This window comes from Anomalospiza imberbis, chromosome 20 (assembly GCF_031753505.1).
Source record: "Anomalospiza imberbis isolate Cuckoo-Finch-1a 21T00152 chromosome 20, ASM3175350v1, whole genome shotgun sequence".
NCBI lineage: Eukaryota > Metazoa > Chordata > Aves > Passeriformes > Viduidae > Anomalospiza > Anomalospiza imberbis.
This window is the reverse complement of record NC_089700.1, coordinates 6,476,525-6,488,696: the sequence shown is the minus strand read 5'-3', so window position 1 is coordinate 6,488,696 and position 12,172 is coordinate 6,476,525. Positions and strand designations below refer to the sequence as shown.

At 48.5% G+C, this 12,172-nt stretch overlaps 2 protein-coding genes across 3 annotated transcripts; one reads left to right on the top strand and one right to left on the bottom strand.

The window, feature by feature from the left end:
• The first annotated feature begins 29 nt into the window (after nucleotides 1–29).
• On the top strand, nucleotides 30–6,557 carry SMYD4 (SET and MYND domain containing 4). 2 transcript variants are annotated; one of them, XM_068210405.1, is made up of 10 exons: nucleotides 31–236; nucleotides 917–1,067; nucleotides 1,273–1,362; nucleotides 1,655–2,798; nucleotides 3,569–3,751; nucleotides 4,016–4,182; nucleotides 4,487–4,622; nucleotides 5,065–5,181; nucleotides 5,492–5,615; nucleotides 6,244–6,557. In XM_068210405.1, exons 1-10 carry the CDS (start codon nucleotides 106–108, stop codon nucleotides 6,392–6,394), a joined length of 2,394 nt encoding a protein of 797 aa, XP_068066506.1. In that variant the 5' UTR covers nucleotides 31–105; the 3' UTR covers nucleotides 6,395–6,557. The 2 variants fall into 2 exon arrangements, with proteins under 2 accessions (XP_068066507.1, XP_068066506.1); XM_068210406.1 differs by lacking the exon at nucleotides 1,273–1,362 and having other exon boundaries at nucleotides 30–236.
• Nucleotides 6,558–7,041: 484 nt separating this feature from the next.
• SERPINF1 (serpin family F member 1) lies at nucleotides 7,042–11,508 on the bottom strand. Its single transcript, XM_068210412.1, has 7 exons — nucleotides 11,353–11,508; nucleotides 10,793–10,991; nucleotides 10,560–10,715; nucleotides 9,537–9,740; nucleotides 8,625–8,767; nucleotides 7,807–8,017; nucleotides 7,042–7,445 (listed from the first exon to the last, which is right to left on the bottom strand). The coding sequence occupies exons 1-7, from the start codon at nucleotides 11,428–11,430 to the stop codon at nucleotides 7,186–7,188; spliced, it is 1,251 nt and encodes a 416-aa protein (XP_068066513.1). The 5' UTR covers nucleotides 11,431–11,508; the 3' UTR covers nucleotides 7,042–7,185.
• Nucleotides 11,509–12,172: the final 664 nt, after the last annotated feature.

Here is a 12,172-nt window from a genome sequence, read left to right as displayed (position 1 = left end):
TGGCTGTCCCGCGCCGTACGGCGGAAGTACCGCTGTGTTCCGAGCAGGGATGCTGCTGGGCGCCGCCATGGCGGCGGTGGCGCTGCCGGTGGCGCGGTGGCGGTGATGGCGCTGCCGGTGGCGGAGTGGCGGGGCCGCACCGCCCGGCTCTGGGCCGCGCTGGACCCGGCGCTGCGGGAGCGGCTGGCGGCGGCTTCGCTTCACGACGCAGTGCGGTTGGGTTGCGATCTGCTCCGGTGAGCCGCGGGCGGGGCGGGTCCGGCGCTGGGCAGCGAGAGGAGGGGGGGACTGGAGCATCCCTTAACGCGTATAAATAATGAAGGGAGGGTGTCAAAGGATGGACGAGGCTCCGCTCGGTGGAACCGAGCAACAGGACACGGGGCAACGGGCAGAAAGGGAAATTCCATCTGGATAAAATTCCACCTTTCTACCCGACAGCAGGTTGGAGGTCGGCCTTGTCTCCCGGGTTGCTGGTGATAGGACAAGAAGATATAGGCTTAAACTTCACTTGGGGAGGTTTAGGTTGGACACTGGTAAGAATTTCTTCGCAGAGAGAGAGGGTGGTTAGACGCTGGAATGGGCTGCCCAGGGAGGAGGTGAAGTCGCTGTCCCTGGAAGTGTTTAAGGAAAGATTGGACATGGCATTCAGTGCTGACAAACTGGGCATCTGTCACAGGCTGGACTCGATGGCCTCAGAGGTCTTTTCCAACCTAATTGGTCCTGTGATTCTGAGAATATGAGGAAGAACTTCTTCCCTGTGCAGTGACCACGCCGTGGCACAGACTGAGAGTGTGGAGTCTCCCTCGCTGGAGATACTCCAGAACCCTCTGGACACAGTCCTGTGCCACAAGGATCGTCCTGCTTGAGCAGGGCGGCTGGACCAGAAATTCCAAACTGATCCTTCAGTGTCCCACAGGACCGAGGAGGAGGCGGAGGCAGCCCTGGTGCAGTTGTGCCGCCGGGCAGCCACGGACAAGAAGCCGGAGGCCGCGAGCTGGTACCGGGAGCAGGGCAACCGGGAATTCAAGCGGGGCCAGTACCAGGCTGCCCTGAGGCTCTACTCCAAGGTAGGTGTGGCATGGGGGGTCCCACAACACTTCACATCCCTGAGGGGATCCCCAAGAGAGGGTCCTGCAGCCCCTCATGGCTGAAGGGTGAGGGGCGAGGAGCAGCTCCCGTGAGGGGATCCCCAAAGAGGGGGTCCTGCAGGCCCTGCTGAGAGGGTCCTGTGAGGGATCCCCCGAGGCAGCAGCAGTTCTCTGGTCTCTGCAGGCAGCATCCCACGAGCTCCCTGGGAGCCCCGAGGTGTCCGTGTGCTTTGCCAACCGCTCGGCTGCCCTTCTCCACCTGGGGCACTTTGAGGTAAGTGAGGCCAGGGCAGCACCCACCCCACAAGGTCCTGGGTGCCCCTGAGGTGTTTGATTGTTAGAACAAGAGACAGCAGATCAGATGTGCTTCTCAAGCTGTGCTTAAAGCATCCATAGCTTCCTACTTCATTTCTGTGTCAGGATGCTTTATTTGGGCAGCAGGTTGGTTATGCACATGGAATTTGCTGATTAGCACACAGAATTCTTCCATGAGACTGTCTCAGGTGGAATGAAAGAGCACAAGCTGGTTTTCAAGCCCACTTAAAAGGCCTTATCTTTGTTCCTAGGTTTGTTTGGAAGATATTGCCAGGGCTGAAAGCCATGGCTATCCAGACAGGCTGCTGCCCAAGGTCCTGCTGCGGAAAGCTGAGTGTCTGCTGTGCCTGGGGAGGTTACAGGATGCACAGGATCTCCTCAGAGCGCTGGAGAGTAAAATTGCTCTGGATGGGGTCATGACTACACACCTGACACGGCTAAAAAAGTTAAGTCAGCTGAAGGTTAAATTAGGTGAGAAAGAGAGGTGTCCAGAGCCTGCACGAGAAGCACGTGGTGGCATTCAAGGGGAGCCAGAGATCTGGGAAGAGAACAACAGGATTTCAGGTGCATCTTCATCCCTGAGCTTGGGTTTTGATGCAGAGAGAGGACGTCACTTGGTGGCCTCCCAGGACATTGTGCCAGGACAGAGCCTGGTGAAAGAAGAGGCCTTTGTGAGCGTGCTGTGCCCCGGGGAGAGCCTTCCTCTGCAGGATGGTGACACAGCATGGGACACTGGAGCCACCAACGCGGATCTTTACTGCCACCGCTGTCTGAGGCAGCTCCTGGCCTCAGTGCCTTGCCAGGGCTGCAGTTATGCCAAGTACTGCAGCCAGGACTGTGCAGACATGGCATGGCAGCAGTACCACAGGACAGAGTGTTCCCTGGGAGCGCTGCTCCTCACGCTGGGGGTCTTCTGCCACGTGGCCTTGAGGACTGTCCTGCTGGCAGGATTTGCAGAGGTTAGCAGGCTGGTGGCGTGGTCCCACCGTGGGGACAAGAGCCTTCAGAACCCTGAGGCAAGATGCAAACCTCTCAGTGAGGCAGCAGATGCAGGAGCTGGTAGCAGAGGTGTCCCTGGTTGTGACAGCAGGGGTCGGTACCAGAGCTCTTACCAAGCTCTGTTCCACCTTTTGCCCCACACTGAGCAGCACAGCCCTGAGCACAAGTTCCTCTGCACGCTCAGTGTGGTAGCTATATGCAAACAGCTGCAAGCAGCTGGCCTGGAGGCTGCTGTGTTGAGTCAGGAATTGCCTCAGCCGCAGTCCAAACCAAAGACATGTGAGAACACCTCAGATGGATTGTCCCCAGAGCTGAAGACTGTGGCAGAAGCAATGCTGAGGCACGTGTTGCAGCTGCAGTGTAATGCACAAGCGATCACTGTAATGCAGGAGTTGGGTAAGATTTAAAAAAAAAAAAAATTAAGCCCTACTGTGTTGTCACAGAACGGTTGGGGTTGGAAGGAACCTCTGAAGATGATTCAGTCCAAATCCCCTGCCCAGGCAGGGTCACCTGGAGCAGGTGACACAGGAACACGTCCAGGTGGGTTTGGAAAGTCTCCAGACCTCCCTGGGCAGCCTGTTCCAGTGCTCTGCCACCCTCAGTGGAAAGAAGTTTTTCCTTATGTTGAGGTGGAGCTTCTTGTTTAATTTGTGGCTGTTACTCCTCATCCTGGCACCACAGAAGAGAGTCCATCACCATTCTCTGACACCTGTATTTGTTTGTGTATTGATGAGATCCCTTCTCAGTCTTCTCCAGACTAACCAAGCCCAGCTCCCTCAGTCTCTCCTCATAAGAGAGATGCTCCAGACCCCTCATCATCTCTGTGGCCTCCACTGGACCCTCTTCAGTAGCTCCTCTTCCCTGTCCTGAGGAGCCCGGGACTGTCCTCTCCTTGCCCATCTTCTTGTGTGAAGTGAAGAGATTAAATTCTCAGCTGTAAAAAGCTCCAATTGCAGATGGAAATGATTTGTTTACAATTTAATGGCCTGTCCCATGCTGGCCTGTTCCTTGGTGCACATGCAGAGCGTGTTTAGCTATTATTTATTGCAGCAATATACCAGGAACCTTTCTGCTGCTGCCTGCGATCGGTCACGGGGCTCGTTGCAGAAATTGTGTGGGTTTGTGAGCATTCAATCTCAACCTGCTTGGTTTTCCTCTGTCTTCAGGGCCTGGAGATGGGGCTGTTGTAGATAAGAAGCCTGTGAGGCTGGCAACAGCCTTCTTCCCTGTCCTCAGCCTCCTGAACCACTCGTGCTGCCCCAATACCAGCGTGTCATTCAGTGGGACAGCTGCCACTGTCAGGGCATCACAGCCAATCTCAAGTGGCCAAGAGGTTTTGCATTGCTATGGTAAGCCCCAGTTCTGTATTTGTCTCAAGGCACAGATGTCACTTACCTCCCCTTATCATGCTGATGGCTATTTATATCATAATTCTCATATAATTCTCATCTAATGCTGCCAGAGTCTTTGTCCCTTAAGCCCTCTGTTAGATTTTCAGTCTCCAGTTGTGTCCTCCCCAAAATATACCTAGTCTCAATTGTAACAAAAATCCATTTATTCTGATATTAAGAACTGTACCTGTGAGAGATATCTACCCTTGCCATCCTTTGCAGGGCCTCACTGGTGTAGGATGAGGGTTGCTGAGAGACAGCAGCTTCTCAGCCAGTATTTCTTCGAGTGTCGCTGCCCGGCGTGCCTTGAAGAGTTAGAGTCTGGTGTCAAGAGTGTGGTGTCCATCAGAAATTCATTCTGCTGTCCCAAATGCCAGGCCCAAATGCAGGTAATTCTCCATAGTTATGATTGTGCAGGTTACTGGGGTGTGTAAGGGTCTGGGAGAGCCAAGAGGTGAAGACCTCACTTTGATCCCTGCTCAGAAGCCAAAAGCCCCTATTGAGTCAAAACAGTATCTCACTGTTTCTTATAAAATCAAATAAGCTGATAACAATTTATTTTAAAAAATCACTTTGAATAATGAATACAAGTGAGGAACAATTTAGCATCTCTATAACCCAGAGCTAATGCTGATAGAGAGTAAGCTTTGAGCTGAATGTGAGGAGGAATGATCACAAAGGTGATTTCCACAGGGGGAAGAAGACACACTTTGCTGTTCAAATGAAGCTTGTGCAACCTCAGCCAGCAGAGATCACCTGTCTGGCCGTTTACAGGACCTTCAGCAACAAATCAAGAAAGCTTTAGGCCTGCTGAGAGTCGGGAAGGCTGGTAAGGCTCAGCTTTGTTCCCTGAGGTCAGGAGCTGAGGAGCCCAGGTCGGGACAGGAACCATGAGATGGCAGTGTTGCTCATGCCATTGGGGTGCTGTGACATGTGGCCTGGTGTCCCTGGGGACTTCAGCTTTAGATTTTTTATACCCCCTGATCTGGGTGTTAAGCTAAGTTGCATATTGTTCCATAGTAAAGTAATTAAATAAAAAGATTTCAGGATAACACTGGAGTTGGGCGTTCCCAGGCCTTGTTTTCCTGGAGGGAGTTGGGCCAACGCTGGGGTAGAATAAGCAGAGGTGCAGAGGAAGTCAGTGTTGAATCCTAACCAAACCCCAATCAGCTGTGCAAAGATGAGATTGGATTGATTTTATTTCATGGATCATGGAAAACTGGACACTGGCAGGGTGAATTTTATAACTTTTTTTTTTTTTTTTTTAATAGATCAGGCTATCAAAATGCTCCTGAAGTGTCAGATGGATGCTGGAACCTTCTTGTCTCCAGAGCATTTACTGATGGGAGAGATGGAGGATCATCTGGCACAGGTCTATGCTACTCTTGGTATGGCACTGTCCTCTCACTGTCCCATGTTTCCTGAACTTTGAATTTAACATAACTAGCTTTTTTTTGGACTGATCCTCTCATTTTTTTTCCCTGGTTTTGTCAGCAGGGCTCTCAGAAAGACCAAACCTGTGTTCCCAGCAGCCAGTGAACAATACTGTGCTCTCATGTTCTTTTAGATTCCCTGTCCTGGTTCTATGGACAGAATTCACCACATTTTGATTGATTCTGTCAGATTCTTTGGGTGGCAGTAGTTCTAGGAAGTATTTATTAATTTCTCATTGTTTTGTTTTGCTTGTTTTCCCATCAGGGAAGTGGCAGGAAGCAGCCAGACACCTGAAGAAGAGTATTGAGATTGTGGAAATGCACCATGGGCCATCGAGTGTAGAAACAGGCCATGAACTTTTCAAGCTGGCACAAATCCTCTTCAATGGGTGGGTTTGGTTTCATCCTCTGTCCCTGCCCTGCACCACTCCTGTGTGTCTGACACAATATCAAGGCACCTTGAGGGTGCCTCACGGGACACAGGGCAGTCTAGCACAGGTACTCTTTTAGGAATCTGTTTCTCTCCTTTGTGCCTATCTTTTTCTTCTTCCTGGCTCAGTTTATTCCCTGTCCAATTGTTTTATTCTGTCAACTTATTACCCCTAGTGTTTATATCTCATTTGTATAATGTTGCTGACATCTTCTCAAAAGAGGGAATGAAATCCTCTTGCTTTATTGGCAAGGAAATCCCCTGACTGCTTCTGAAAATCTCCTCACAACGACTCCCTTTAACCAAATTAATTTTAGCAGGAGCTGCAGTGATGAAGCAGTGGGTTCCTATATACTCAAAGATAATGTTTTCACATTTTGTCCATCTCCTTACCTTTCCATCTCCCTCATCCTCCCTTTGCAGCTGAAGCAGACACAATTTTCCTGCTTCTGGAAGGCAAGGGAGGGTGGGATCTGTAGCCATGAACAGGTTTATGTTTTTGTTAGGGAGGACTTAAAGATTGTGTAAGTCAAGAAGCTGAATTGAGTATTTTTGCATGCTCTGTTCTTATTATCTTCCTATTTCAGATTTGCAGTTTCTGAAGCTCTGAGCACGATTCAAAGAGCAGAGGGGATTTTGTCAGTGCACTTTGGTCCTCAGAATGCTCAGATCCAAGAACTACAAGAGATGAAGGCCTGCCTGTCAGAGCTTCCCAGAAACATCCTTCAGAGGACTTAATTTCCCTGTCAAAGGAATGTGATTTTTCATCAAAGCTAAGTGTCATGTGGTAAGGTAGTCATGTAGTACAAGCTGGAAAATCATGTGTAACAGCAACTTGAATGAAGTCTTGAAATGCTCTTTAGTGAGCCTGTTGTAAATAAAATGACCAATTCTAACGTGAGAGGTGTGTGTGTGTGGTATGGTGGGAACAGAGGCTGTTCTATAAGTTCTGTGTGTGGGTTGGAAGCAAATGTTTGAGTTGCTTTTGTGTGAGGTGTGACTCTCCCCTGTGTGGTGCCCTGAGCATTATGAACATACAGTCATCCAGAGCACGTTGCCTTCTATTTTTAATACTGTGAGGCACTTTGCTTCTTGCCAGTGTCAAATGGAAACGGTTGGAAGGGGTGAGGCAACAGCCTGGGAAGTGCAAACTTACAGTCTATAAAAGGGGGCACTGCAGAACTTGGAGGGATCCAGCACAGGTCTGTCATTGATGAGGGATTCAGAATCAACAACTGGTGTCAGGTTGGAAAACAGGATGGGGAGCAGCGCAGCATACACCAGATAATGTTTGCTTTCAGGACACAGAACTGCATTCCTCCTCTGGGGAAATGGGGAGTGTAGGCAGACGACCTTTCAAGGGAGAATACTTGAGCTTGCTGAGATTAATAGCAAAAGCTCTTTTATTGCAGCATGAAGGCGTAAGATTTGCAAGTTGTGTCTTTGTGCAGCAGAGCAGGGAGCCAGTATCCCTCCCAGTATCACCCTTTCCATTTGGGCCCTACCATTACAGATTATTGTGAAGGGATCTAAACACCCCTGGGATCCAGGATCTTGCCAATGAAGAGGAGGGTTCCAGTGGTATCATCCCTCAGTACAAGAAGGAAAGGTCTGTCCACGTGGTATTCTATGGGGAAGGTCAGACGAGCAGCATTGGCCCCAGCATTTGGTGTGGATCTTTCCCCATCCTCACTAAGCTCCAGCATTGCCTTGTGTTGCACATGAGATAATCTCAGAGGTTTGGCAGAAATCTTGGAGAAATCAGGTGATGTGAAAAGTGATTGGAGCCCTGGAGGAAAGAAAGAAAATTCCATTAGCTGAAGGCAAGGGTTGCAGAAGGGGGAGCAGCACTGCTTATGTGTGATCCACAAGGGCAGGGAGCTGCTTGGGCAGAGTTTTTTGGGGGAACAGGGAGGAGCAGCATCCATCTGCTTGTACTGAGCTTCACCCACAATCTCAGCAGCACTGCATGAGCTTGGTGGAGGGATGTGATAAAAAGCTGAGAAGTCCTGGATGAAGGTGATTTGGTTGCTGGTGAAATCCCCACAACCATCACTAACAACCCACCAGCTTCATAATCTGAGAGCAGGAAGCAACTTGACCACTGCTTTGAGCCCTGGCAGCCTGCAAAGGGGGTGTGATGCACATACTTGTCTCCTTTAGTGTGCTGCCAAGTGCCTCTTCATGGTTCAGCTTTAGTTTGGGCAGGCTCAGCACAGCGTGGACTGTCTTCAGCTCCTTGTCCACATCGTGCACAAACTCAGAAGTGAGGCTTTCCTCAATCAGAGTCATGTTCTGGGTCACCTTCGTGGGCAGGAAGAACATGGCACTGATTCCCTCTGTCAGGGGCAGCTGGGCAATCTGCAAGACAGAAATAGAGAGAGATAAGAAAGGGTCACATCAATAATAAACAGTTTTACCCATCCTGTACCAGGCAGAGGCCTGATTCTTAGGCTGGAATCTCAACCTTTTCAGTGAACATTTGATCTTTTTCCCTGTTTGCTTTTATCTGACATGATGTTTCCTGACACTTCTGGCTTCTCCCCAGGCTTTCATCCATCCTTGCTGCACTCTTCCTGCTGTGGAAGTGCTCTCTCACCTGCTGAATCCTGCAGCATTGCTTTGGGGAATTCTCACTTGAACACCTTTGAACTCATGCTCCAGGGAAAGATTGGTTGAAAGAGGTAGAGATGGAAAAGTTTTGAGAGGTGTGCCCTGCCCTTCTTGCCCAACTTTAGGTCAAGCAATACAGGCTGGTAGGACCTGGGCATAATTTAAATTTTGGATTGCTTGTGACATAGCCTGGGTAGAAGCAGGATATCCTAAGAGTCAACACACTGCCTTTCAAAATAGGGATTGCAAAAGTAGCTGATGGGAGGAGCAAGACTGGAATGGGTTAACAGGTAGGTGTAGCTGAACCTGCTTCTCAGTAGGTTTAGGAGATCTTAGGCAATATTTGCTTTCTGACCTTGCAGTTGAGTTCTGAGTCAAAACCATATCTCAGGATAGCTTTGGGGTCTGACATCATGGACACCTTCACAGTCCTGTCCTCGTCCAGGTGGAAGTCATTCAGGGCTGTCTTCTTGGTGTCAAACTTGGTTTTCCATGTCCCTGTTTTATAAGAGAGAAAACGGAGGATTTTTCTGGAATAATAGCATATGAAACCAGGCTTATGCCTGTGGCTGAATAATCTTGTGCTTTAATATACAGTATTTATGCACTAAGGAGTTGAGGCATAACAGGGATAGAAATAGACTGATTGGAGCTACTGATTTACTGCCATCCTTGGCCCCTCCTTTTCATCTGAGAATTGGCTAAATGGCAAATAAATAATCAAGCCAGTGTATGGGTGGAGTAGCCATTGGCAAGTTGATGTCTACTTATGTAATTACAAAACTATTTTAAAGGGTAACAGTTGTGTCAATGGATATAAAGTGCTTCTCTCCCCACCCTTTATTTTGCTCCTTGTCTCTAAGCAATAATTCTCCAGGACACTGGCTTACAGCATGTTTAAGAACAGCTCTCTAGTATCAAATTGTTCCTTCTACAGTGGTAAGAAGGCTCAGAACACTCTAAGCTGTTCCTTCCCTAAATGGTAATATCCTGTCTCTGGAGTTTTTTGAGCTTAAACTTCCCTCTCTGATTCTTACTGCAAACAGGTCAAGATTCAGCTTCCCAAGAGTAATAATTCCTCCCTCAGGACTATGTTTGTTCAGGTAGTGTGCTTTCTTTTTCCTTCTTTACTAAACATTCTCAAACACTTTCTTGTTACACGCTCTGTTTGACAGCCTGTTTGCTTTATTGGGAGAGCGTTCCTTCACATCTCCTCTAACACGTGCTTAATGGATTTTTTCTGTGTCCAAGCACCCAACATTCTTACCCTTGAAGAAAGCAGCCCCAGCAAGGAGAATGCTGACATCTGTGGGCATGTCCTTCATGAACCTCATGATCCTTCCCTTTGTCTGCTGTCGGACCCAGGTGTTGATTTCTTGGAGGTCCAGCTGGGTGTTGCCACTCAGTGCCCTTGGTCGCATCTTGTAGGACTTCTCGAGCTGGCTGTGAAATCCAGGCCTTGCCCTGAGTCCTGGGGAATAAAAACATGGATACTGCAGCTAGCTCCTTTATCCAAACAATCTCAAGGCAGCAGGTGGCAATCCAAAGCCCAGCAGCAGGTCTCTTATAAAATATCTGTGCCTGTTTGTCTCCAGAAACCTGCTTTGAAGAGAAATATCTGAAAGCACATTAAGGAAAGTGATCCAAATCCTACAGCCACCCATGCTGAAGCATGGGATAACTCTCTTCTGAAAACTGAAAAAAGGAGATAAGAACTGAAGGCTTGGACACAGCCATTCCTACACTAGCCTTTCTTCTTTTCCCAGCCTGCTTTCTGAGTACAGCTTACTCAACCTATTGGATTCTTGGAACCAGCAGGTTCCAAAAGATAGCTCTTAGCATTCTCAGCAGATGTTTATTGCATGCCAGAAGCAGACATTTCAAATAGCTCTGCAAGGAATTAAACAAAGGAATATGGCTGAGTGTTATCACAAATAGAAAATGTAATCTGTGGTTCCTGGAAGCCAGCAACACCTGCCAGACAGCCTGGAGTGAAGGCAAAATTATCAGCAAGTTTCTCTTAGGTCTTCTGTGAGTTAACTGTTCTGTCACCAATGTCTTTATGTGCATGTCTGGTCTTTGATTTAAGTGCACACAAACTTTCCAGGCTTGTTTCTGGAGCAGCAAGAGCATTCCATGCCCTGTCTGCACCCTGGCTCAGCAGGATGCCAGAGCCAGAGCTGTTAGTGCTGTGTTACTCAGTGTGTTTTTATATATATAGTCACACCAAAATAACTACTGCTGACAGCTTTTTAGGTAAAATTTTATAGAGGGGAAGAAGGACTTTTACTTTTCTCCAAGATGATCCGGGAAGCACTTTTCATGCTCTTCTCTGGCCCAGTCACACTGCTCAGGAGGTCCTTGTAGGTGTCGTGGACCTCAGCCTTGTTGAGCAGGTCGTAGAAGAGGGCGCGAGAAATCACATCCTCAGTTCGTTCTCCAGCCCCTGCCAACGACCAGGAAAACATGAGGGAAGGGCTGCCAAACCTGAGGGTGAGTGTGGAAATGGGGCAAAGAACTCACCAAGTGAGAGACCAGAAAGTGCAGTAGCCAGGCTGAAGGGAGACAGCAGCACATTGGCCGTGGCTGTCCGGCTGGACTGCTGGCGGTACAGGTCGTAGCCAAAGTTGGAGACTGCAGCTGCCAGCTTGTTCACAGGGCTCTTGTAGAATGGATCTTCCTCTTCCTCACCAGCATTGGCTCCATCAGCTGTGGCAGAGTTCTGGCAGGTCCAAGGAGTGCTTTGGTTAGACTTGTAGGTGTGGTAAACACTTCATAGGCAAACAACTACAGGTATTCTTCTATGACCTACAGAAGTATTGACTTAATCTTATAGAGAGTGTAGGAACAGTTACTTTAATGCCAAAGGCAGCACTGAGTTTGAAATACTGCCTCCTGGTCATCCCCTGATGTAACTACTGTGGTTTTATCCAGGTAAAGCAGGAGTTAGTCTCATTACGTTGCTAAATAAAAGCCCAGTAATTTAGGAGGGTAGTGCTTAATCCTTCAGTAAGAATCTCTAAAATTGAATTACCTGCTCCACACCTCTTCCCCTTGCTCTCTGCATATTGTCTCCCACTCACCTGCTCAGTAGCTGAGTTCTGGGTTCTGCTTGGGACAGTTAAGAGACCCAGGAAAAGGAGAACCACTGGAATCTGCATGCCTGGACCTACAGAGTAAGAATATGACAGAGAGAGTTTGAGCAATCACATAAACACATCTCTACACAACTATTCAGTGTACCTGGCTGTGACAGGAGCTGCAGTGACAGATGCTGCTGCTTGTCCTTCCAGTTGTGAAACACACACCTGATGTGAGCCAGGTTTCCTTCTCTAGTTGGAAGTATTCAGCCAGACTGGCCCCAGTGACTTTAAAATTGGGCAAGCACATGGTGTGGGTGTGCCTGAGCACAAAAGCAGATGTGTGTGGCCCAAACCACACTGATGCTGGCAGTTATTGAGAGCCAAGGTCCAGAAAAGCACCAAATCATTACTTCTGAGTCTTAGGCTTCAGAAAAATTCAAGACTTCATTTATAAAAAGTACCAAATCCATATTGTTGAATGGGGCAGAAGGCAACAGTGACTGGTTACTGCTTTGATATACAAATTACCTGCCTCAGGCAGTAGTTTGCTGTTTCTTGTGTCTACATGTACCTGTGTCCACTCATTGCTTCTTATTTGCAATCTGATGAAGTAAAATAGAAAAGCTTTCTTAAAAGACAGTAAGGAAACCTGGAGAAGTGAAAGGCAGAGCTTGGCTTATTCGACATTTTTAATGGAGGTGGGAGAAAACCACCAAACTCCCCAAAGCTGTTCCTTCTGTGGAATCCACTTCTCATCACTCCAGTCCTGGGATGAGTGGCCCTTCCAGACAGATCTGTCTGTCCAGAAGGGCACTGAGTA